Source organism: Caretta caretta, chromosome 1, assembly GCF_965140235.1.
Source record: "Caretta caretta isolate rCarCar2 chromosome 1, rCarCar1.hap1, whole genome shotgun sequence".
In the NCBI taxonomy this organism is placed as follows: domain Eukaryota; kingdom Metazoa; phylum Chordata; order Testudines; family Cheloniidae; genus Caretta; species Caretta caretta.
This window is the reverse complement of record NC_134206.1, coordinates 221,055,700-221,081,209: the sequence shown is the minus strand read 5'-3', so window position 1 is coordinate 221,081,209 and position 25,510 is coordinate 221,055,700. Positions and strand designations below refer to the sequence as shown.

Genomic DNA, 25,510 nt, shown 5'->3' with positions numbered 1-25,510 from the left:
CTCAACCAATTCCTCCCTATTTGTCAGAATCAAATCTAGAACAACCTCTCCCCTAGTCGCTTTCTCCACCTTCTGTAATAAAATGTTGTCACCAATGGATTCCAAGAACTTGCTGGTTAATCTGTGCCCTGCTGTATTATTTTCCCAACAGATATCTGGGTAGATGAAGTCCCCTATCACCACCAAATCCTGTGCTTTGGATGATTTTGTTAGTTATTTAAAAAAAAGTTTCATCCACCTTTCTGGTTAGGTCTATAGTAGAACCCTATCATGACATCACCCTTGTTTTTTAACCCTTTTATCCTTACCCAGAGACTTTCAACAGGTCTGCCTCACACTTCTATCCTGACGTCAGTGCAAGTATATACATCTTGATATACTAGAAAACACTGCTCCCTTTTTCCCCTGCCTGTACTTCCTCAACAAGCTGTATCCTTCTATACCAGTATTCCAGTCATGTGAATTATCCCACCAAGTCTCTGTGATGCCAATTATATCATAATTGTGATTATTCATTAGTATATCCAGTTCTTCCTGTTTATTCCCTAGACTGCTGGCATTAGTAAGAAAGATTAGACCAAGAAAGATTAGATCAAGAAAGATGTTCATTAAATTTAGCCTCCATATTCCTTCTTGTCTCTCCTTTGTCCATGGTGCGATTGCCTATGTTCCCCCCAGATTCTGATCCTTCATCCAGGTCTCCATGTTCTGGACTTATCTGTGGCTTTTGTCTCCTGCTCCCATCAAGCCTACTTTAAAACCTGCCTCACTAGGTTAGCCAGTCTCAATCAGAAGATATTGTTTACCTTCTTTCTAAACAGAATAGAATTGTAATTCATAACAGTTAGTTTTAACTATTTACAATAGATTCATAGATACTAAGGTCAGAAGGGACCATTATGATCATCTAGTCTGACCTCCTGCACAATGCAGGCCACAGAATCTCACCCACCCACTCCTGTGAAAAACCTCTCACCTATGTCTGAGCTATTGAAGTCCTCAAATCGTGGTTTAAAGACTTCAAGGAGCAGAGAATCCTCCAGCAATGTCACAAACTATTTAACTATTTGGTGGCTTTTTACAGGGAACAGGAAAACAATAACCTTCCAGTGTCATACAGATGATAGGCTGAAGTTGAAAAGATTCTGCGCATATTTCATTGTAAGCCACAAGGTGGTAGTAATGTGACTCTGTCACAGCTACTACCAAGTTCAGCTTGTGAGGAAAAGAGAAAAAACCGAAATCCACTGTAGTAGTAAATATTGTCATTATAATGTGTGTAAAAGTGACACACCAAGATGTGACACTTTAGGGTTTAACCCAGATCAGCAAGGGGTTGGGTCACTGCCTGCCCTCCAACTCTGGGTGCCTTCAGTGCTATGCTGTTGTGGCTTACAGCCTGGACACCAACAGCCAGCCTCGCCAGGATGCAGGTATCACCCTGACTTCCACTGCCTTGTTACTTTCCTGAATTTCCGCAGAACTGTCTGCCAGTGTGACAATCTGCTGGGGTTCCCAGAACTGTGAATTACTTTGTTGTTCCTTGCAACCTCAGCAAGCAATCATTTTTGCTACTGCTAAACTGTGTGACAACGCCCTGACACACCAGCTTGTCTGCCTTGCCAGCCAACTCTTCAGAGCTCTAACCAGTCCAAACCTTGCTTTGCAGGTAACAAATAGAGAATCCCAACTCACAGGTTTCCAAGAGGCGCCCCTGCAGGGTCCAGTCCTCTCCAGGAGCACTCAAAGAAGTTAGTAATTTCATTGCTCCTATTAAGAGATAATACACTACAGCTCATTAATTTAACGGGAAGTTGACAAACTCTTATTTCAATCACAGGATTGAATTAGTTTGTAGTAAAAGTAAAACAAGTTTATTAAACAAAAAGTCATAGTTTTAAGTGGTACCAAGCATAGGGAATAAAGACAGGGTTACAAGGAAAAAAACAAAACAAACAAAAAAGTAAAAATACGATTCTAAAACTAAAGCCTAATTTTAGCAAGCTACAATCTTTGCCTAGGTAGGTTTCTCACCTGTATTCAGTTCCAAGAGATTTCTACCCTCCTTAGCTGAAGAACCCAATCATTCTGTGATTTCAAGCACTCTGATCCCTTGAATCTCTCAAGTGATGGACAACTATGGGGTTCTCTTCCATTTTTTTTATAGTCCAGTAATCCTCTGAAATGTATTCCTTGAAAAGTACACCCAGACAAAGCATCTCTCTCCTGCTGGAGGGGAGACCCCATGCTGTCTTCTCCACTGCTGGTTAGCTTGATATCTTTGTTTATCTTATATGTAAATTTACTTTCATTGTCTCCGTCTAATGACCAGAATAGTCAGACAAGCAAATACACATTCCTTTGTCTAGGCAGACTGGGCTTATGCTTTGCCTGCCAAACACATTGTAAGAACATAATTCAAGCAAATACTTATAACTCTTTGTACTCACCCTGTACATTAATCTCACAAGAATATTACTGATCAATGAGTAGTTAGTTTTCCAATTATCCAGGCCAGCTTTTGGGTATATCATGATAACAGTGTTAGGTATAGTGAGTTTGTCAGGCCTGACGAGTTGCTGACACAGAGTAGTGAACTACCAATGGGTTTCTGTGTCACACAAGCTAATAAGGAAAGTTGATGAGTTTTTTTAACATAAGATACTAAATCAAAACTAATTAAAGAATATGGGGGTGTCCCTCGTTTACTTAGAATATTTTTTCAAGCTCTTAATATGTAGATGGCCTTTGTTCCCACACTTTCATAAAATCCTTAGGGAAATACTGCCCTTCGCTTCTAAGCATAAACTGTTTCCATCTGAATAAAGAATAAGAAAAAAGAATAATTTCCATTACTAAATGAATCATAGATATTATAAAAGACTTACAAAATCTCATGATCCAGCCATTGAGGAAAATGAAGGACTGTTCCCTATCATAGTTTCCAATGCTCTGTCCAGTTACCAGTGGTTTTAAATAGCAATGGGATTTCCACTGCTTTCCTACATGTCTAATAGATTTCACATTTACAGAATGTTTCAGATATTTGTCTTACATATCATTTTCTCAGTTTCATCCTATTATTCCTAATTAAAGCTCCATGGATCACCTTCATTACCCTAAACAATCTCCCCCCTTCTTTGTCATGTACACCTTTCAAATACATAGCAGCTGTTATCATATTCTACCCCATAGTTATCATTTGGCTAAAATCCCATATTTAGTTTACTCAAAAGTCAATTATTCCAGCCCTTTGTAATTTTTGTTGGAAGAAATTTTTCTTCACTGAGATGAATGTTTTATGCTCTAGGAATTATTTTGGGGAAGTCCTATAGTCTGTGCAATACAGGAGGTCAGACTAGATGATCACAGTGGTCCCTTTTGGCCTTAAAATCTATGAATCTATATATGCAATCAGCATTTATTTTGTCTCTTTGCTTTGCATTAGTTTTTCTGCAGTTCCTTAGTAAAAGGTGATGGACTGACAATATTGCAGAAAAAATCCCTCTCTGTTTATGTACAGAACAGGTTCAGCATAGGCAACAACAGTGAAAGCTTCAATGTACGCTGTCCTCCCACCTATGTGCCTCAACTGGGACCCAAAGAAACAACCTCTAGGCAAGAAAATAGAGTTTGTGGTTTATTTAGCTCTTGTCCTTGGCTGCTAGTTTGTTTGTCATCTTTACTACAGATAAACTGACCTGGCCCTGCAAGCTTCAGTGCATAGAGCGTCCATTGACATTCATGGGAACGGCGCAGATAGAGCTATGCACCCTTTTAAGTTTCATTCAATGGTCATTTTGCCTTCTATGCCCCACTCCTCCTCTCTCCTGTTTCACAGAAATGATAATAGTTCCAGAGCAAAGGTGGCCCAAAGAGTTCTACAAATTGGCCAGCAACCTACCTCACCTTCACTACAGAGAAGACAGCCCCCAAAGGCAATGGATGCCGAAACATAATATCCCATCTAGAGCCAAGCTGCACTGAATAATAACTTCTATATTCTCCAAAGGCCTATTGAAGAGGAGAGTGGCAACAATCAGCCCCATTTTATGGACAATAGGCACAGCCTTTGGGTTGCTGTCACACAATGCTAATGTGACACCATTGGTTAGTTCTTTGTAATTTCTGTTCGCCTTCATTTGAATGCAATGTATCTATCACACCTATTATCCTGGCCAAGCCCTGGCCCTCACACAGGTTTCCACTGGCACTTCTGAGCATAGTGTTGTTCATTCACACATTTTTATCATAAGTCGTATGTAATTTGGCATATTTATGAAAGACCCACATCTTGAAGTCTCTGATTACATTAAAATCTGTTTTCATTTAAGAAAATGGTTGTGAAGAAAAGCTTGAAAACATGAACCCCAAAGTCTCAAAAAGCAGTGGGCAAATAAAAACTCAGAATTTATTATTTTTAAACTCTCTTGATTTTTGAGCCAATCTCATAATTTCTGGATTCTGACTTATATTTTTGAATGCTAAGAGTAGACAATATTAAGCCTGTAATTATTTGACACACACACACCCTAAGCTAAATATTGAGAAGGTAAAGATCTGTTGCAACCTCAAAAAACATACTTTTACGCCTGATAACTAAGGCACCAATGATGGTGCGATGACCCGCAATGCAGCTATGGTCAACTTCAGACTATGTCACATCTCCTGGACAAGTACCCACTGACTTATTTCAGTGGCAGGAGACTGGCTCTCCACCTGAATGATGATGCCATCAAATGGTTGAGCACTCTGTGCATACACTAAGACATACGCCTGAGAAACGGTCACTTGGGAAAGCTGGGTGCGCAACTGTGCTGCTAGGCACCTACTTGTGACTGTTTTGAGCTTTGTCCATGAGCCAATGAGTGTTCATTCACAAACAAGTGCTTATGCCCATTCAAAAGAGTTTTGCACGTAGCCATTTTCCATTACGCGTACATGGGTTGGGGGTGGTTGGGTGCATACGAAAGCGAAACGTGTTTACACAGGCAAACGGGTTTCCACAAATATTAATGAGCTGATTTTCCAGGGGGTAAACGAATAGCTGTTCTTAAAGCGCAGGTAGGTGTTTTTTTCACATACCAAGGCGTGCTTGCTACACACGGGGCAGCTTTGACAGTTGGCACAAGTGTGTGACGCCTGGGACTAGTCTTCGGCCTGCTGCCTGCGATAACCACTGAGCCCTCAGGCGCCATACAGAGCGGCAGCAGCAGCGGTTTCGCCCCTCCCCCCCCCTCCTGGGCGGCGAACAGGTTTCCACGCGCACAGGCACCGCTGACTGCGGCAGCGGCTCCAATCTCCACCTGCGCGCGCCCGCGCCCGCGCCCTCCCACCTCCGCTGTGCGCACGCGCGCACGCACGCGCGCACCCTCCTCCTGAAGGCGCTGCACGGGATCTCACCCACCGCGAGCGGCGCGGAGAAGGAAACGCTTTATTGGTGGAGCGGTTTAAAGAGAACGGTGACGTCAGGCAGCGTGAGGGCCAGTAGGCGAGCGAGAGGCGAGCGTCGCCGCGTAAGGGGGCGGGGGCGAGAAGCCGGTTGGAGGGCGCGCGCGGAGGCCGTTTCCTCACCGGATCATGGTGCGGTTCACCTTGACCATCGTCCGGCAGTGAGTGGCAGGGGGGCGGGGTGAAAGCGAGAGTCCGGACCCCAGTCCTCCCCACCCCCCTCCCCGCCCTGGCAGTGGCGGAGTCGCCGCCTGCCCCCGTGGAGAAACCTCCCCCCGCCCCCGGGCGGTGAGGCGAGGCCGGCTCCGTGCTCCCGGGCCGGGGCCGCTCCCGCCGGCAGGTCCCCGGGCTCCGGCTCGGACCCTGGAGGGGGCGCGTCCCTCCCCTGGCAGGGCGGCTGCACCCACCCGCGCTAGCCTCGATGGAGCGAGGCCCCGCACGCGCTGGAGCCGCGGGGGGCGGGCACGGGCTGCTGCGGGGAGAAGAGGCCCGGGGCAGTCGCGGGGGCCGGAGGGGCCTGGGGCTCTCCTTAGGCCCCGAGTCTGGCTGTGAACCGCCTCCGCCCCTCGCCGCTGCGTCCCGCTGTCCGGTGTCTGTCGGGGCTCGTTGTTGGGCTGCCTGCGGCCCCTTGCGAGAAAGGAACTTCCGGCCTCTTCCCCCCCCCCCCCCGTCTCTCGCCAAAGCTGGGCTGCGGCCCCCGGGCAGGAGGCGACACCGCGTTCGAGTCGGCAAAGCAAGGCGGGGAGTCCCCGGCCTGCCCCAGGGTGGGTGACTTGCTGTGGGGGCGTACACTGGTCCTGTTCAGCGCCTACAACGTTGCATCTCTCCGCAAGGCGGTGGCAAAACATTGCACCGTGGTTAGGGCAACCTGACCCCTGGTATAGGTGCGGCTGGGACAATGGAAGAATCCCTCTGTTAACCTACCTACAGAAAATCCCCTTCCCACAACGTGCTATGTGTCTGCTCCGTAGTGTACTCCTGAGGGAATTCTGTGCCCAAAACTTATGACTTCTGTGCAGAATATTTTAAAATTCTGTAAATTTTATGTGTCAAAATAACGCTATATAATCACACCGGTTTCAATTATTTTGGTAATTTATTTAAAAATACCTGTCAGCAAGTATGTCTGCGACAATACAGACACACACAAAGTTTCCCCCAGGAGTAGAGAGCTGAAGAAACGCCCTATGATAACCCAGTTCCTGTTTCTCAGCCCCCTTCCCTATAGAGCCCAACCTTGGTGGCCCAGACACTTCCCCTGCTCCCAGCCCAGCCACAGCTCCTCCCAACTCAGACGCTCTCACTCTCTACTCCCCCCAGGAGCCAGCTGTGCCCTCACCCCAGACATTCACATCCCCTTCTCTACAGAGCCCAGGGATCCAGAGGAAGAAACTGCCTGATGCTGGCTCCAAGGCTTGAGCTGGGTTTCCTGTGCACCACTGTCTCCTTCCTTCAGGGTGTGCTGGGGAAACTCTCCAGTTCCCTCCCCCACACCTTGTCCTCTGTTTGCAAGTTGGGCTCTGCCATGTATAGCAAGGGGCGTCGGACATATCTGCAGCCCCTTTTTTGTGTGTGTGGGGGGAAAGGAAATTCTGCATGCACAACGTTAATTTCTACAAAATTCTGCATTGTGCAGTGGTGCAGAATTCCCACCTGTGCCACTGTAGCACTTGTAGTGTAGACGTATCCTGAGTCGTAGCTTTCCTAGGCATTAGATTTGCCTCACTACTGTGAATGGATGTTCCCTCATCCATTAGTTACTGCAGTGGTCATTGTTAGTATCGTAGTTACCTGTTACAAAGATTCCCAGACATAGTAGCTTTGGATGCATGCATGGTGTTTAAGATGCCATTGAATTTACCCATTCTTTCCCTCCCCTTTATTTACAGGAAATACACATTTGATAATTTTCAATGACAATTTTGTACCATCTCGGTGGACTCCTGGAAAGTGCCAGAAACCCAAAATCCATGCTTCTGTGCCCTAAGGGTACCTGACCCTGAATCTTGCAATCTGCTCATATCTTTACATTTCAGCTAATGTCCAAATGCTTTGCCCCTTTCTCTCTCCACCACTCTCTGAGGAGGGAATTCAAAATGGTTGATTTCTTGAGAGGAGACTAGACAGAATTTCTTTTCTGGCTGTGGTTCAAGATGACTTTGAAGTCTCCTTTTGTACTATAAAGTGGTACTTTATTTAATTTCTATTCTCAAGTGATTTCTCTACACTTTATAAACACTGGAGCTTCTTCTTTTGTGGATAAGCTAAATTTTGGAATATAGATTCTTGCTGTTTCTATAGCTGTCACATCCATTATTCAATGAAATGCACCCAAGGACATGTTACTAATTTCAGTAACGATGTGCTGCAGGGTGGGCAGAAGATCCAAAATGCTAACCTAAATGTGAGTGAGCTAGTAAGGATGTTAGGCCAACTACCCCTGCCTATCGGAAAACTAAAACTTTTTGGCTAATTATTTTGGGGACTTTTTGAATCACTTGAGATTCTTATCTTAATATGGTTTGGAGGCAATTTCCATTTCTGGCCTTAACAATTACAGCTCTACTTCAGTCTTTGGTAGGGACAACTATTAACTAATTGAAAGCGTGATATTTCTTGTGCTGTTGCTTGTTATGCTTTGTGCAAAGCTCAAATATGGACACGTGCAATACTGAGGTATTTGGGTGGATTCTTACCTTCCCACTGTTAGAGGTGGGATGTGAAAAATTACTTTACAGCTTCTGATAGTTGTCATATAGTTATTAGGGAGCTTTTTGCATCCTTCTCGTCAGTGAACTGAAGGGAATGTTTTCAAACAGGAATTAATTCAGGGAAGTCCTTTGGCCCTGTTATACAGGAGGATGATCACAGTGATCCTTTCTGGCTTTATAATCTATCACTCTGAAGATAATGACATTTCATCTGTTCAGGAGGTATAACTATTAATCACCATAAAGTCTAAAAATGTTTGAGTGCTAGGGAAGCACAAGACCCAAGGGTAGGATTCTAATTAAACTATATCTTTAGAGAAACATGTAGGTAATTCCCCTCCATCTTTTTTCCTTTCTAAATACCTGGGGAACTGCATTATGTAATAAAGGTGAAGCTTCCACTGTGAGGCACTTAAATCAGAAAATGACAAAACGAACATTTGTTCAAACCCCAATAGAGATCTTTTATTCTCTAACTATAAGGTAACAATATAGCGACATAGCAGTGAAACGATTATCATTGTGCCTCTCTCTTAAACTGTATTCTGAGAGACACCTTTTATCTCCTAGTTGAGACTTGTTCTTAAAATTAATTTATGGCTAGAGCATCTGTCCCCAAACTTTTCCCAGTTGAAGATGGCATTGGCAACTTGCTGGGGTCTGAGAGCTATGTCTAAATGCCATAAAATTGAACGTATTGTATATATGTCACATCTCTTTTATTAAGTCTTGAACTTTAACAAATATAGCAGGCATTTAAAAGAAAGCTTCATATAATAATGGACCCTTCCACCTACACAAACTTAGGTGCAGTTATTAGCTAACCTCTAAACTCCAGGCCAAAAGTAAGAAAAAATATATGCATTAAGGACAGAATGCCTGTTTAAAGATGTTACCTTCTCTAGCACTTTGGCTAAAGTTTGCAGAAGTTTTAGCAACTTTGACATCATTTTTTTGGAGTTTTTTCCTTTACAAACTACTCTGATTGTATCAAATGTACATTGTTTTATAATTCTAAAGAGTTTTGGTTTTGAACTTTTCCTGATAACTTCTATTTTGTTAAGCACTTAAAACTTAACAAAAGTTACTACAGAAGGGACTGAAATGCAGACGTCTGCCTTTCTCTATTTACAGCATATCAAGAATAAAATGTGATACAGAAAGATGACATGCCGTGGTTTCAAATAACGTTCACGAGATGTAGTAGTTTAACCTATTAACTGTTTTGGAATAAAACCTAACATAATTCTTTGTTATAACAAATTTTGTGACACATCTGTGGTAACATTCTGGGAAATACTTGTTGAAAATTTTGCATCTGGTAAATATTCTGTTAGAACTAAACATTCGAAATTATTCTTCTGTATTTTAGTAACCCATTAAGATAAAGACTGATTATATCAATGATTTTTGATGTTGCATAATGGGCACTGTTGCATGTGAGGCTAGTTAAGGCTATTTATAGACCAGCTTGGTTGGTCATAAGACCTACCTCTTGCCAAAAATACTCTGACTTGGCAGTGGTAGAGAGTTCATTTAGTAATAAGATAGTACTGTGGAAACAAGCACTGACATCATTGACTTCTTCAAAATATATAGCCTTAGCTTTTTCTCTCAGTCACAGTGGATCTCTGTGAAAAGACTTCTGTGTAATATGAATAGTGTACTGTCTAGTGTGGGCATGTGTGTGGAGAAATCAAAATCAAATTTCACCTCCATACCCCTGATTCAGATGTTTAAAGGCTATTTTCAAACAAAATATTTGTAAATATTGGGGGGAAAGTAATCTTTGTTTACTTTGCATAATACAGTTTTATGCTTGCACAATGCAACCCCAAATGTGGATTTTAATTATTTTCCTCTGGTTTGGAAAATATTCCTGTTTTCCTTTAAAAATCTAAATCCACTGATTTAGTGATCCAGCTGCAGTCTTCCCTTTTTGGTCAGTAGGAAAATACATCAGATTGAAACCATGGTTCTCTTTAGAAAATTTGAAATATTATGGTGGGATTTTCAAAAGTACTCTGCATTGGCCTGACTTTGCTTCCATGGACTTCAATGGGAACAGATTTAGGCTGATTCTGAGCATTTTTGAAAATCCCATCCTCACTGTCTACTTGGCAGTCTTATTGTATGTGCTGTTGTGGGGAGTTCTTGCTGTCTTGTAGTGTTGACCATATTTTATTAGAATGATTGTCTTGTGAATCAGATGCCCTCCTTTTTAGAATCACATAAACTCTGTGGCAATTACAGCAGTTGTTTTATGTGGAAGTATTTATGTGTAATTTATTGAGGAGAAATAGCCAGCCTTATGTGTGACCAGCCATCTGTCCAGATCATTTTGAGAACCTCTGTTACAGCATTGTCAATAAATAGTTCTTTGTTTGGAAAGTCAGCATTTTCGTTGGCCTTAATCCTGCAAATGATAAGGCATGTCATTTTACTCATGTGATAGGTCCATTGACGTCAATACAGTATGCTTAAGTGTTATTGTCTGGATGATGGGGGGGGCTTTATTTGTACCTTTGAATAAAGTCAGCTTTATATTGCAATGATTCAAACTTCTGCTTCCATCTCTTTTATTTTGAAAACCATCCAGAGATCTCAGTAAAAATGTAGAAATAGGAGAATGGAAAGACTTAATCTGTCCCTCTGCCAAAACAAGATTATCCATAAAATACTCAAAAGCATTGTCCAGTATATTTAAGTGGTCAAAGCAGGATTCCTTCTGCTCCACTATCAGGAAAGTGTTGTTTATGGTATTTTAGGCCTCGGAATAAGAGCATCCACACATTTGCTTCAAATTCGCACCCTACCTTATTCTGGATTAATTTTCATGTGTAGATAAACCCTTTTATTTTCCTTTCTGTTTCTTTAATTCTATTTATGTCCCTCCACCTTTTGTACCCCTAAATTATTTTCCTTCTTTGGTTTCATACTTTCAGATTTATTGTTATGTTTTGTATAGGCTCACTTTCAAAGCATAGGTGTCTGATTGAAAAAAGTGGAGTGGTGTGCATTTTCCATAAAATGACTATCTTAGGATGGAGATAAGGTTTTAATAGATAACTAAATAGTGCTGAGTTAACTATGAAATTAAGCAACTACATTTACCTTGATTCCAAAGAAGCTTTTTCTTAATGAGCACTGAAGGAGTAATTGGAACTAATTATTTTAAAAAGCTTCTGAAGTTTTACTGTGATAGCTTTAAGCACATCTTACTGAAACAAGATATTGTACTTACAGCAGTGTGGTCCCCTTATAGTACTGAGCTGATGAGGTGTTTACGTCTGGTATCTAAATGTTTTTAAATTTTGACTGACTATTTTTAGACAAGGTTGTTCTTCTTTGTCTGAAATATTTCTGTCTTTCAGTGGAGAAACAAGATACAACAAAGACAAGATACTTCAAGGTTAGTGTCAATCCTGCTATGACCATTAGGTTGTTAGAGATTAAATAATTACATATACCTATGCAAGAGGGCAGCCTATGGTTAACTGAAATGTTACCAATATCAGGATGGATAAAAATGGATGACTTAAAAAAATTAAATATTTAAATTAAGTACATGTTTCTTTAAAAAAATAAACCTATATAAAATTAACTTTGAAATTATGATGATCTATATTAAGGCCTAAGCGTAACTTAAACAATTTTAATATATACTAAATTTTTTTTAAAAAGTACAAGTAGTATATGTTTGAAGCCCAAGTTTTAAAGGAAGTCAGACCACCGAACTAGTGGAAGTAACTGTCTAAGCATCTGTAACAGTAGTAGTCTCTGTTGCAGGTGCAGAGAGAATATTTTCTTTTCAGTGTATGTAGTTCAGTTCAGTTACTTACTGGTTCCTTCAAAGCTGAGAAGCTGATTGGGAATTGAAAAAGCAGAAAAGCTTGTTTTCCTCTCCCAGACTAAATAAAAATGAGGTGAGAGAGGAGGAGCTCTACTTGTTCTGAAGTTTTAAAGATCATGGTGATCATAAACAATCAGTTCAATTCACAAATAACTGATAATACATCCTTTATTTAATAAAATCATTTAGTTTCAAATGCAAAACATGTTTTGATCAACTTATTTTAATATGTATCCAGCACATTTAATGTGGTTTAACTAAAACAAAAAGCTGTTTTCATGCATTTTTAATTGAATTCCAATTTGCACCCAAATGCAGGTTGAGGCAAATCATGAGTTAAAAAAGAATTAATCATCTAGTAAATGTCATTCACCATTTTGCAGCATAATAAAATGAATGTAAAAATTAAATTTATTTTAAGCCATATAATTACTTAAATAAATGTGTATAGATGCATTGTATCCTCCTGGTTAGCAAAAAAGTACTAAACTTAGGTGTCTGTCTCAGGCTAATTTTTTTAAACAGTTTCTGGAGATATGACTATACTGTTCATCAGAAAATTGAGGGGAGAGAGAGCATTGTTTTGCTTATATTAAAAATTCTTATGGCTGTTTGCTGAGAAGCTCTCTTGCCTCCATGCTTTGGCACAAGGGCTTGAAATTTGGTAAGGGAATTGAATTTGTGCTCGGGATGTGCCTTTCTGCCAAAGTTGGGAGGATTGTTTTCTTTCCGATGGCAACACCAAGTTATGAGCTTTTTTGAAAAAAATCAGTTTGCACGTGCTCAGAGAGTTGTTAGCTTGGCAGCTAAATTCTTTGAAGATTCTAACTGTACCGAGCATGCTGCAGCCCAGGGCTGCATGGGCTGAATAAGGCTCCCTGTAGTTGCTTCTTCTGACTGCTGTGGTGCCAGGCACTGAGAGCAGGAACACTCTTGTGCTGGGTGCTTCACCTGTAGGCATTCAGGCACAGTGAAGGAGGAAGCAGCCTGATTGGAATGCAGAAGCAACTAGATCCAGACAGTGCAAGGGATGTGTTGGTGGAGAGAGTAGATTGAGGTAAAAAGCCTGGGAGCGGGAGAGGAGAAGCGACTGATATTCTGAGATTGGGGGGGCAGGGGCAGTTAGGAAGACTGGGATTAACTGATCAAGGAGAGAAACTTGGATGAGGAGGGTGGTGAGAACTGGGAGCCGGGGTGGAGAAGACTGGGACTAGGACAGGGAGTTCAGAGGGAGAGACTGGGTGTAGGATGAGGAGCCCAGAGGGGTGAATACTGGGACTGGCTAGGCAAGGAACTGTAGGGTTGGGGATGTTGAATAAAGGTTGTGTAGTGACGGAGGCTGTCGTCTGTAGGACCCCTGCCTTGTTTGTTGCACAAGGTGGAAGGTGTATAGTGAATGAGGAGGACAATTGCAGAAAGAGAAAGGATGGTCTTACGGCTAAGGCAGTTGCATGCTGTCCGGGAGAAGTGGATCCTGTCCCTGGTCAGAGTTCTTACATGATGCTAGATAAGTCACCTAAACCAAACTTTTCAGCAGTGGCCGCTAACTTTGTTTCTGGCTATCTGAATGCACAACCTGAGACCCTGAGGTCTGATTTTTAGGAGTGTTGAGCATTCACAGCTGCAACTGAATTCAATGGAAGTGGTGCTTTGAGCTTACAAAGAACTATATAATGGTAACAACTCTGAAAAAACAGGCCCTAGGCATCTTAAATTGGACACCCAAAATTAGTGAATACTTTTGATCTTAATCTCTGTGCTTCAGCTCCACATCTGTAAAATGGGGATATAATACCCTGTTGCCTCACAGGAGTGTTGTGAAAATAAACTGTTTGTGAAGCACTCAGATATGATCATTGTAGAAAAACCCATGAGGAAAGGAATAATTTTATATTCAGAGAAGGGTTTGAATAGTGTACAGTAAACATTGCATGGAACTACATGTTGACCAATGAGTATAAAACAAGCTATTCTATAGCTGCTTAGTAAGTGAGCATTGTTTATTCTGTGTACTCTGAGGAAGGGATTTGGTGGAAAAAAATAGTATGTGATCATGTAATTACTCTATCATAATGCATGCAAATAAGGGGGGCTGAATTAAGCTTGTGCAGGCAACCTTAATTCTGGCATTTCTTAACTTCTGAATGTTTTACTTTGCAACTGTGAAGTTCTTGTAACATGTGGTATATAATATAAATATAATTCATCATGCTCATGTTCTTAGTAAGAACTTTATCTTAAGTTGCTCACAAAAATTTGCTGATGAGATTACTTTCATAGATATTTGATGGAAAAGAAACAGCGTACCAGCTGAGGCACTATCTAATAGCACGTTGATTGTCTCCAGCCACATCTGTCAGTTGATTTTTAGACTACCTCTTTTTACTGTTCACTAGTTTGAAATTGTATACTGGATATTACCACTTTGTTGTTTGGTACCCTTCCCACATGCAACTAAAGAGAATCTTTTAATATTTAAAACCTACAGGGTGGCCATAACTAGGTTTTGCAGGATTCACTTTAAGTCGATAGAGGTTGGTAAACATCCGTTTCATCTGACACTGAAATTGATGGGAAAAAATTCCATTGGTAGTAGTTGGGGTGAGTGCATCTTCTCCTCCATATCTTGTGCCTACAGGAATCTGGTGTCACTGGCCTTGCTGCAGCCCTGCTGTCACAGGAGCAAGAGAGCGGGATCATGACAGCAGGGTTGCAGAGGGCTCCCTGCACTGTGGCAGAGCCAGTGACACTGATCCCTGCAGGCCCAAGGTGTGGGGAAGACTGTGGTACTGGTGGGGCAGAGCAGAGACCCCTGGCCAGTGCTGTGAGGAGGAGGAAGAGCCCTTGGCTGTGGGGAAGGCCATCCCACTACTGAATGGCTCAGTCCTTGGGCAGGAGCCATTCTGCAGTGGTGTGGTCTCCCCCTCATACTCCTGGGGGATGGGGGGGGGGGGTTTCTGCTGCATCAGGCCAGGACCACAGCTTCCCCTTGCACCTGTAGGGATCTGGCGTCACTGGCCATATGGGGAGCCCTTTGCAGCTCCACTGTCATGGCCCCACTCACTCACCAGCCGGGAGTGCAGGAGCTGTCCCTGGACAGGAACCATTCAGCAGTTAGGTGGTCTCTCCTTCAGCCAGGGTCTTGTCCTCCTCCTTGCAGGGGTGGGGTGGGGGTCTGCTCTGTTGGGCGAAGTCTGCAGTCGCCTTCACACCTTACACCCTGATGCCTTGGGCCCCTCAGCTGCACAGAGAGCCCCCTGCAGCCCCATTGTCAGCACCATCCTGTCCCCGTCCTACTCCCACTTAACTTACTGCAAGGGTAAAAATCAAAATTAACAATCAGAAAATATTAAATAAAAATTGATAATTATCAAAATTGCAAAGAAATGAAAATCATAAGCTCTCACTTGGCCAGATACAGGTATACAGATATTTAGAAACCAAATTGCAATCTCTCGAGGTCCTGTTGCCTGTGTTGCCACTGAAGGCATAGAGGATGAAATCTTGGTGGATTTCTTTTGTGTGAGAACCACCTCTGTAGCATTGTTCTCCACTTATTCTGATCTGACAGGAAAGACACATACCCCGGCCTCTCGACCCCAAATGCCATTTTCAGGTAAGAATGTGGACCGGGGAGAAGGAGATGAGGCTTGGGGTTGTTGGGAAGGCCACTCCCCATAGCATTATAAATTCCCCCCTTAGATCATTCTGGTCATCTTAACACACTTATTGGCTACCTTCTTCAGATATGGAACCTCCTCTTACTCCTGCTCTTCCCCAAGGGGGATTTCTGGTGTCAGAAAGAGTGGGAGACAGCAGGGGAAGTATAATGTATTTACAGAATACATAAAGGAAAACAACTTTGAATAATCTTTTTTAATGGTGTGGAGGTAGGGGGATCAAACTATCTTGGCTTTGTCTCAAGAACATTCTGGCCTAAATTTTTAAAAATAGCTACTGATTATGGATGCCAAGGGACTCAAATTCACTAGTCACTCTTGAAAAATCAGGCTTCTGCATACATGTTTTTTACTTTGATATATGTAAGCTAACTTTTTTGTTTTGTAATTTAAATACTGTACCAATAATCACTTTACCAATAATCATTCAGTGTGTTCCTAGAGTTATTACTTTTGTTCTTTCCCATTTAGTTTGCATGATGATTGAATTCTGAGTTTCACAGTAAAGGGAAATGGGGCAGAGATTGTCTTCATGTTTGCATGGCACTCCGATCCTGACAGGATTCGCTGAATGCTACTGCATTACATATAATTAATCATACATTAATTAAAATGCAAATGTTAAATTGTCTGGGAAAATTTTATTTTTCAGGACAAGGTGTGGATGAGCCCCTTTCTGCAACTGGTTTCAGACAAGCAGATGCTGCTGGTATATTTCTTAGTAATGTAAAGTTTACTCATGTCTTCTCAAGTGACCTCCTTCGAGCAAAGCAGGCAAGTACTTTTTCAGGCAATTGAAAGTAAATCTAAATCTCAGTACTTTGTGGGGCTGGGGCAATATAATGCAGTGGCAATTTTGAAGGAGGGAATAAGTTTGGAACTAAAATGTTTTATGTAGAAGGTGAGCTCTTCTCCAAAGAATGAAGGAAGCTTAAAAGATACCACTGAGTTAACATACATCAGCCATGACTTGCATCTTCAGGGAACACTGTACATTAGGGGTCGTGGGTATTTTTTCAATATACATAACCATGGAATTCTGCTACATAAGTTCCTCTCAGGTAGTGGTGATAGGAGCTCAAGAGAATCTGGCTGTGATGATGGTGAATGTTCAAGGAAAATCTGTTTATAAGAAGATCAACAGCTGACATTGCCAGTAGTAACCCATTAAGTTTTTAATTAACTGAGAGAGACCAGAAGCAAAAAGTTCAGGGGCAATGGCTGCCACTATATAGGAACTTCTAAGATCTTTTTTAATTAATTCTAAAAATATGCTAAGAAGTGGTTTAGGTTTAAAAACTACATCAGTTTTTTAGCTTAATAGTGACACTTCCATCTTTACTTAATATGGTTAATAGAGGATATTCAACACAGTAACAAAATGGTGAAAGAGGAGAGGTCAGAAGCATAAAACAGAAGGGTAAAAAATAAACAGTACCTAAATAATTTGAAGGTATTAAGACAGTAGGACCCAACAAAATTAATATTTTAACTCTCTAAAGGATTTAGTAGAAATAGTATCCATAGCGCCCTGCACAGATACAAAATTTATATCCACAGATATAAGTTGGTATCCACAGAGCTGCAGGGCTGTACCAGGAATCTCAGCGGCAAAAGCAGCAGCACATCGGGCCGCTGCTCCCAGGAGCCAGCACCCCGCATTGCCAGCTGTCCCTGATCATGCTAGTGTGTGCAAGCAGCTTGCACGCTCCTGGTTAGGAGACTCAGACCACTGCATGGAAGGGACTGCTGTCCCGGAGCATGTTAGCTGCTTGCACACGTTAACTTGACGAGGGACAGCTGCCGGTGAGCCTGGTGTCTGCGAGTGAGCGGGGCTGGGGGTGAGACTGCAGCACAGGCTGCCAGCACAGGCTGCTGGCTCCTGGGAGCAGTGGCCTGACATGCTGCTGCTTTCACCTCTGTGGTTCCAGGTAGAGCCCTTAGAGCTCTGTGGATACCGATTTATATCCATGGATACTTGCGTCCGCGGACATAAATTTTGTGTCTCTGCAGGGCTCTAAGTATCCAAACCACTGCCAGGTATCTTTGAGAACTTTTGGGAATGGACTGAATTCCCAAGTGACTGGTAATAGGCTAACTTGCATTAATGCCTATTTAAGGAGAAAGAGAAGGGGGGACCTGGTTAACTTTAATACCTGGTTGCGTCACAAGACAATATTTGTGCTCTTAGTGGAAAACAAAAATTGTAGATCCCACAAGTTAATCAAAAACATAACATTAAACCAACTTGACTATTTTCTTTGATAGCAAATAAAGGAAATTGAATGGTTGTAGTATAGGTTAACTTTATTAACTTGTATGATCTTGTTGCACATTAATAGGACCCTACCAAATTCGTGGCCATGAAAAAAAATGCAATCATGTAATTAAAGACGGTATCATAATGCAGATGCACAGGCAGCCATAATTCTGGCATTTTTTAACTTCTGAGTGCTTGACTTTGCAATCTTAATATATTGGTTATGTCATGTATAATGTTTGCTTTCCTTGGTACATCACAACTTAGTATCACAAGCAACTCCTGCTGTGTGGCAGAACCTGTCTACATCACTTAACCACCTCCTTCCTAACAATTAATTACTATTTTTTCCCCTGAGGAACCTTTTAACATCCAAAAATGGTATTTTTATATGACTTTGTACATTTATTTTTTCAGACTGCATCCACAATTATAGGAAAAAATAAGTTTTGCAAAGATATTGTAATACAGTATGATGCAAGACTGCGAGAGAGGGTAAGTGCCAAGTTACTAGTTCATGTCTTTAAACTGAATAATTTGTAAATGTAACTTACCACTTATGATACAAATATTTTAAATTTCTCTTTTATCTGAATGCTTAGGTAGCTTGGTAATTCATCCTTTGTAATTATGAAAGTTGCAATTCTGCCATTAGGTATACGGAGGCTTTCATTTGCTTCAGTGCTTTCTGCATTCATACTAGGCAGAATTTGACTTTAACTCTAACTTATATAATCACCTGCAGACTCTTTTACTTACCCAATTAATCGTTGTTTTTTTTTTGGTTTTTTTTTTGGTCTACACAAATGCATAATTGTACCTCTTGTATGAGTTTAACTATAACTTGAACATAATAAACTGAGTCTGAGGCATGTTTTAACCTAAGTTATGGCTGTTACAACGTTAACAGGAAGGTGTATTCAAGTTGTTATAGTACTGGTACATTCAGCTTAATTTTAAATGAAAGGAGACGCTACCAAAAAAAAAAAAAAGATAGCAAACTGCCAAAGGTAACCCTGTTAAAAGAAGGAAAAAGCTGTAGCATTTCCTCACTTCCCCCTCTCTTTCTTCTTCCTTGAAGAATCAGGAAGGCTTTTGTTCCCTAGAAGATGGCTGCAATGCAGTCATGTTCCGGAGGCTGCATTCTTCAAATATACAATACACATACCAGTTGTTCCGGTGATAAGCCCTACTGGAGGGAAGGGAATGAGAGGAAGGAGAAAATTAAGGCTTTTTTTTTAAAGGGCTTTGTAAAGTGTCTTCCTTTTCAGAAGTTTCAGAACCCTGATTTCTTTGCTTTTGTGAATTCTTTCATGGACAATTTTGAGCCTTTCAGCTTCGGCTGAAGGGGGTAAGATATTGAGGTACCTTTTGTTGCTAACAAACAACTTCAATTCTGAGTACGGGAATAAATTAGAGAAGAGCTGTTATAGTAAGTAATGGAGATTTGCTTGTTCACTGTATGGATATTGAAATCACTGTAGTGATTATGTAAGTAGAGTGCAGGGATTTGTATAACTCAGGGAGGGATTATACATTTGTGCATTTTCTTAACTGTATAGCATCCCCTGCCTGTTTTCTCAAAATAGTAAGCATTACTACAGCAATTTCACCATCATGATGCCTAGTAACATAGAAGTAAACCTGTCTTTCACTTAAATATATTATCTGTTCTCACATACTGTGATGTAGTGTGGGGATGTGGTGGTGTTGCATTCCACCTTTGGGGTGGATGAATTGATTCCTGTGTTGTTTGTAAAGTCCTTTGGGATGAAAGATGCTCTATAAATATAAGGTGTATAATACAATGTGTACTGTGAACTGAATGTCTATATGCAACATCTGATAAAGATGATAAAGATTACTTTTACAATGAGACGTTTGGTCTGTAATCACTGTGAAACAAGGGGGTATGTGCTTGGGATTCTGTCTGCATTTTCTGCTGTGAATTTAGCATTTGAGGCTTTTATAATCTCAGCCAACTCATTATAATTAACACATGGTTACAAATTCTTAGGGTCAGAGAACTAAAAATATATATTAAAATACTTTTTTTTCCAATCTTAAGAAAAAAACAAACCCAAACTAACCTGTCCATAGCTGTGAAATATAGCCTTTTTTTGGATGCTCCAAGAGTATTTTTAACAGCTAGAGTGCTCATATTGAACAAAATCCCAATGACCAGTTTTCTGAATTGATTTTTATTCTGTGAATTATGGGAGAGATTTCAAAGGCATAAGAGGACAGTTGGGTGACCATTTGTACTTTTGAAAATGTCCCTGTATGTTGAGTATCACTTAGCTACAGCAGAATCCCAATGCTTTCTATTTGGACTTTGAAGGTTTATATTACAAACTAGTGATGACATAGGTCATTGTAACCTTTACATTATAACACTACATTGTAACCTTTACAGTATAACATTACATAGGTCATTATAACCTTTATTGGGATTTTGTGACCAAGAATGATAGAAAAATTCTGGCACATAGACCAAGAACAGCCCAAGATAAATTTCAGGTAGATGCTAATGTTTCAAATGTTGTCTCTTTCATTAAATTAGAAATGCGTGATTACTTTAAAATGACTTATTTGGAGAAACTAACACTAAATGAAATAGCACAAATACAGACCTCTTCAGACATTTGGTATGGAGTGAGAGTGCTGTTCAACCTGTTGCCTATATTAAAAGGGAAACAGGAACAGAATCTTTAAATGAAGTTTGAGTTTGAATTTGTATGACTGAATTTTTCTTAATATTTAGTAAATCCTTTTCTATAAATGGTCTTTTCTAGAAATATGGGATTGCTGAAGGAAGGCCATTGAGTGACCTAAAGGCAATGGCAAAGGCTGCTGGAGAGCAATGTCCTTCGTTTACACCATCTGGAGGAGAAACACTAGATGAGGTATGGTATTACCACTTGTTTGTTCAGGCCCCATTTTCCATGTTACCTTACACATTTTCTTTATACTAGTGCTGACACCTCTGTATTTTTAATGAAAGAATGCTGCTATTACTCCTGGGGGGAATTCTCTGCTACTGCGCAGGTGCAGAATTTATGTACCCTGCAGATTTCTTTGCTTCCCTGCAGAAAAATGGCTTTCTGATGAGGAAGCCACAGGAGCAGTCATGCGACCCTCCCCAGCAGTAGGTTTTGGGTGCTCAGAGGTAAATCACTGTGGGGCAGGAGGTGGGACTGGGGAAGACCCTGCATTGCATCCGGGGCCGAGTCAGACCCACCTCCAGATTTCTTCCCTGGCTACAGGAAGCTCTTCAAACTCCTCCCCATCTCCCCCCTGCACCCATCACTCCTCAGGTATCCCTGCTTAGGAAGCTGCTCCCCCATCTGTCCTACCCTTGTACATCCAGACCTCTTCATACCCAGACCCTCCCGCCAAGCCTCACCCTCCTGCACTCAGACCCCCTCAATGAGCACCACAACCCCGACGAGCCACCCGCACCCAGATCCCCACCCCACTGAGACCCAACTAGTTGCACCTGGATCCCCATCCACTGAGACCCACTCCCCCTGCCCCCCTGCTGAGCCCCAAGCACCTTCACCTGAATCCCCTTCAGAGTCCCATTACCATTGCTCCCAGAACCCCACAACAAACCCTTGTGCATCCAGATCCACTCCGCACCCGGATTCCCCACTGAACTGCCTGCATATCTGGATCACCCCACTCTAAGCCCCTCCACATTTGGATCCTGCTTTACTGAGCCTGCCTCCCACACCTGGTGCGTCTGGCATGGAGGGGCAGGGCACTGGGGTGTTTCTGGGGCAGGCCCCGTCCTTGTATTGTGTCAGGGTTGGATGCAGCCTCACCGCAGAGTCCATGACCCCGGGGGGGGGATGGGCATGGGAAGTTGCACTGTGCTCACCCACCTCTGTGCAGCCAGTGTCCTGTGCTCCTCAATTAAATTAGAAATGCATGATTACTTTAAAATGACTTATTTGGAGAAACTAACACTAAATGAAATAGCACAAATACAGATCTCTTCAGACATTTGGTGTGGAGTGAGTGCTGTTCAACCTGTTGCAGCCTCCACATTTATTTGACAAATAAAATTTGCAGAATTTTAAAATATTGTGCACAAATTTTAATTCTTTTGGTGTAGAATGCCCTCAGGAGTAAATTTTTCTATTGCAGGCATAGCTCAACCAGAAGTGTCTTTTATCAGTTCCATTCTACTGTGTTCCCTTTTACTAGAATGGATTTAAATACTGTCTTTCTATTCTCCTTTAGTCTTGATATGTTTATTTGGAATCATCATGCAGATAGCTGTCAGTTGGCTACATTTGAATTTAAAAAGCTTTGTGTCCCAAGTGATCGGTACAGAAACCTGTTGAGCTCAAAATTGACTTTGTGTTTGGTACCTTTAGTGTGTATGCACTGCGGTTGGGTTTGTGTTTTTGTTTTCTGTCCTATTCGATGGGGGGGCTACATCATCCTGAAATCATCATCCAACCTGAAACAACTAGACCTGATGGCAATGGCAACTGATTTGGGTTTTTTTCCCCTAAATCGAAAATTAGCCCATGGATAGCTGTATGATAAATTAGTCTATTATCTTAATGAAAATGAGAAATTATCTTCATCGTCAACCTCCTTGGATTTAGAGGGCTGAGAACTAATAATCGTCTCCATGTTTAGTACTTTGACCTGCTACTGTAACTGCCATGTGGAAGCTCGTTTACCTTTTTCTGATACACCTACTTAAGTTTTCTAGTCAGTCTTTGTGGGTTACGTAACTTATATGTGTCGTAAAATAATTGACAGTGAAATTATAAAGCCATTAAAAAGCAACCAGTAAATTCACTGGACAGAGTTATTGCAGTCATCACAAATATATTCTTTTTTCCTAACACTTTTTAGGTAAGGGCACGTGCAAAGAGTTTCTTTGAATTTCTGTGTCAACTTTCTATTGAAGAAGAGTGTCAGAAAGAACAAGCTGTTCTGGGTATGGCAGACAATGGCTTGGAAACATTGGAAGGAAAACCAGTTTTCCCTTTGAGAAACCACTGCTGTGGACTTGAACTTAATTCTGATACTGACAAAGATACAAAAATGTTAAATCCCAATATATTGGTGGTGAGTCATGGGGCATACATGAGAAACTGGTTTGGTTATTTTGTTTTGGATCTAAAGTGCACTTTACCATCAGCTTTAAAAAAGTCTCAGTTATCTTCTGTGAGCCCTAATACTGGAGTGAGTCACTTCATTATAAACCTTGGAAATGGAGATGTGATGAAACCTGAAATCAGCTGTGTTTGTCTTAATCGAGATGATCATTTAGCAGATGTGAATACTGAAAATGTGTAGCTCAAACAATTAAAATGTTAGCAATATTAAATGTATTTTATAGCATTTTTAGTCTTAAGTTATTTAAGCATGAGAAATAATTTATTTTAAAAAATACTCTTAATTAGCAAAGAAGTCTTGACTAAGTTCATGTTATATTTGGAAAATTGGTCTTAATAGTTAATTGGGTTGACTTGAATTCAGTTATTGGCACTGTACTGCAAGATTCTGAAGAATTGTAATAACCTGTTTTACAATAATATACACAGTAAGATGACCTTAGTGCTTGATAGTAATTCAGTATTGTAAAAATTATACTAAAACGTATTCTTTATGAACAGGAACTTAAAGATATTACTATTCAGGACTCCTGGATATCTGTTGCTATAGTGTTTTTTATATCTTTTTACCATTCTATCAAAAATGTTATGGATATCATCAGCTGTTTTTCAAAGGTATTACATGACAAAGAGTTTAGAAATACTGTAACTAAGGAAGTTAATTTTTTCTCCAACCTACTGTGCTATAACTTTATATATGTAAGTTGTTTTTTATAAATGTAAATGTGTTCCTATTTTAATGTAATAGTATAACCTAGTAGAGGGAGCATTGTCTAGTGGGAAGAGCATGGAACAGTAGGTGTTTTGGGGAAGACCTGGCTCTGCCACTGACTAGCTGTGAGACCCTGGGCAAGTCTCTTAATCTCTCCATGTCTGTTTTCCCATCTGTAAAAATGCAGTGTTGATTGTTTAAAACTGTTAGTAGGGTGAGGAGTGCTAACTTGCGCATAGCCAAAGTTATGGCCTCTGTCCTGAAAAGGAATTCTTGCACATGGAACATTGTGTCCAGCTAGAGTCCCAATGGTTTAAATGGGACTCTCATGAGTGGTTACGTTTGCAGGGTCTAGGCTGCTGTAAGCACTCAATGAGTGCTTATGGTTACTGGTAATACTGTATGTTCTTCCACCTTTTGGGGTGTCTTTATTATTCACATGTATGAGTGCACATGTAATGACTCTGTATATGTTGTAGTAAAACTATGCTCGCAATTTGCATATCTTAAAAGATTGTAAATAAAATCATTAAAGCTCTATGTGTAGAATTTCTTGGATTTTCAGCATGCCATATGTCATCCCCAAGGTTTATTTTTGATACAGGATTTGTGCTTAGCCTTGTAGAATAAGTATCTTCTTATATTGGAACTATTAGAGGGTGGTCTCTCGGATTGACTGTACAACTGACAAACAGAGCTACTTTCTAACATGTTAGTCAAGTTGTCTTTTAAAGGGGCCTTGTATATGTCAAAGTGCTTTACTGATTAACACCTAAGCATTAACACAGAAATTTGTTTAATGTTGCAATATTTAAAATGGAAGCTGCTTACAACTTTAACTTTTTGGGCTGAAAATTTCAAAGGTGGGGGTCTGGCTCAGTCTAATCTTTTTTAAAGTTTCATCTAAACTAGATGCAGGCATTTCAACAAATGAAATTAAAGGAAAATACATTGTTTTGCCCATATCTTTTCTAATTCTTACAACGACTTCATTGAAGTTCTCGTGCACCCATGCTTTGAAGCAGAGACTTGAACCTTTATGGATGGAGAAGGTTACCCTGGTGTAAGGGATGTCTCTTGCTGTCCCTATGAAAACCCTCCCGAATTTGGCTAAGTTATAACTTCTGTGGGGGGGAAATAGCAATTTGCACATGCTAAGTAATAAGTTTGTTAGAGGCTGGCAACTAAATTCTCCAAAGATTCTGTGTGCACTGAGTGTGTTTCATCCCCACAGAGCTCCCCTGGGTAGACCAGACAGCCATGTGTCATCCCCATGAAGCGACTGAGAATTCTCCATCCCAGGGATGCTGGGGATGAGCAGGGCTCTCTGCTTTAGCTTCTACTGGCTGTTAAGGGCTGCTGTGGTAATGAGCATGGGGATGGTCTCTTCTGTGCTTTCAGTGGTGCTCCTTGTGGTACCCAGGCTGCACTGAGAAAGAAATAACTTCCCTCTTCCAGTCAGGCTAAGGACTGGGATAGAACCAAGTGGGGTGGAAGACTCAGACTAAAGGGGATAAGGGTGGAAGGGAACATGAGCAGAAAGGTCTGTAACCACAAGAGTGCAATCTCTTCCAAAACCTGGAATTGAACCCAGGATTCTGGAGTGTGAACATTCCTTTGCTGTCTAGCAAATAGCTGTGAAACACATTGACAAAAATCTCTTCCCAGGCAGATCAACACTAGCATAGAGGATATAAGG

At 41.2% G+C, this 25,510-nt stretch overlaps 1 protein-coding gene across 1 annotated transcript; it reads left to right on the top strand.

Moving 5' to 3' along the window:
* The first annotated feature begins 5,470 nt into the window (after window positions 1-5,470).
* Window positions 5,471-24,349, top strand: TIGAR (TP53 induced glycolysis regulatory phosphatase). Its single transcript, XM_048823697.2, has 6 exons — window positions 5,471-5,612; window positions 11,537-11,574; window positions 16,348-16,469; window positions 18,373-18,450; window positions 20,751-20,861; window positions 22,834-24,349. The coding sequence occupies exons 1-6, from the start codon at window positions 5,581-5,583 to the stop codon at window positions 23,278-23,280; spliced, it is 828 nt and encodes a 275-aa protein (XP_048679654.1). The 5' UTR covers window positions 5,471-5,580; the 3' UTR covers window positions 23,281-24,349.
* The last annotated feature ends 1,161 nt before the right edge of the window (window positions 24,350-25,510 follow it).

Excerpts from the sequence above, each read along its gene's own strand:
- TIGAR (XM_048823697.2), top strand. The coding sequence starts at position 5,581 with ATGGTGCGGTTCACCTTGACCATCGTCCGGCA. Across the intron at positions 11,575-16,347 it reads CAAAGACAAGATACTTCAAG|GACAAGGTGTGGATGAGCCC; the intron begins GTTAGTGTCAAT and ends TTTATTTTTCAG. Across the intron at positions 18,451-20,750 it reads ATGCAAGACTGCGAGAGAGG|AAATATGGGATTGCTGAAGG; the intron begins GTAAGTGCCAAG and ends GGTCTTTTCTAG.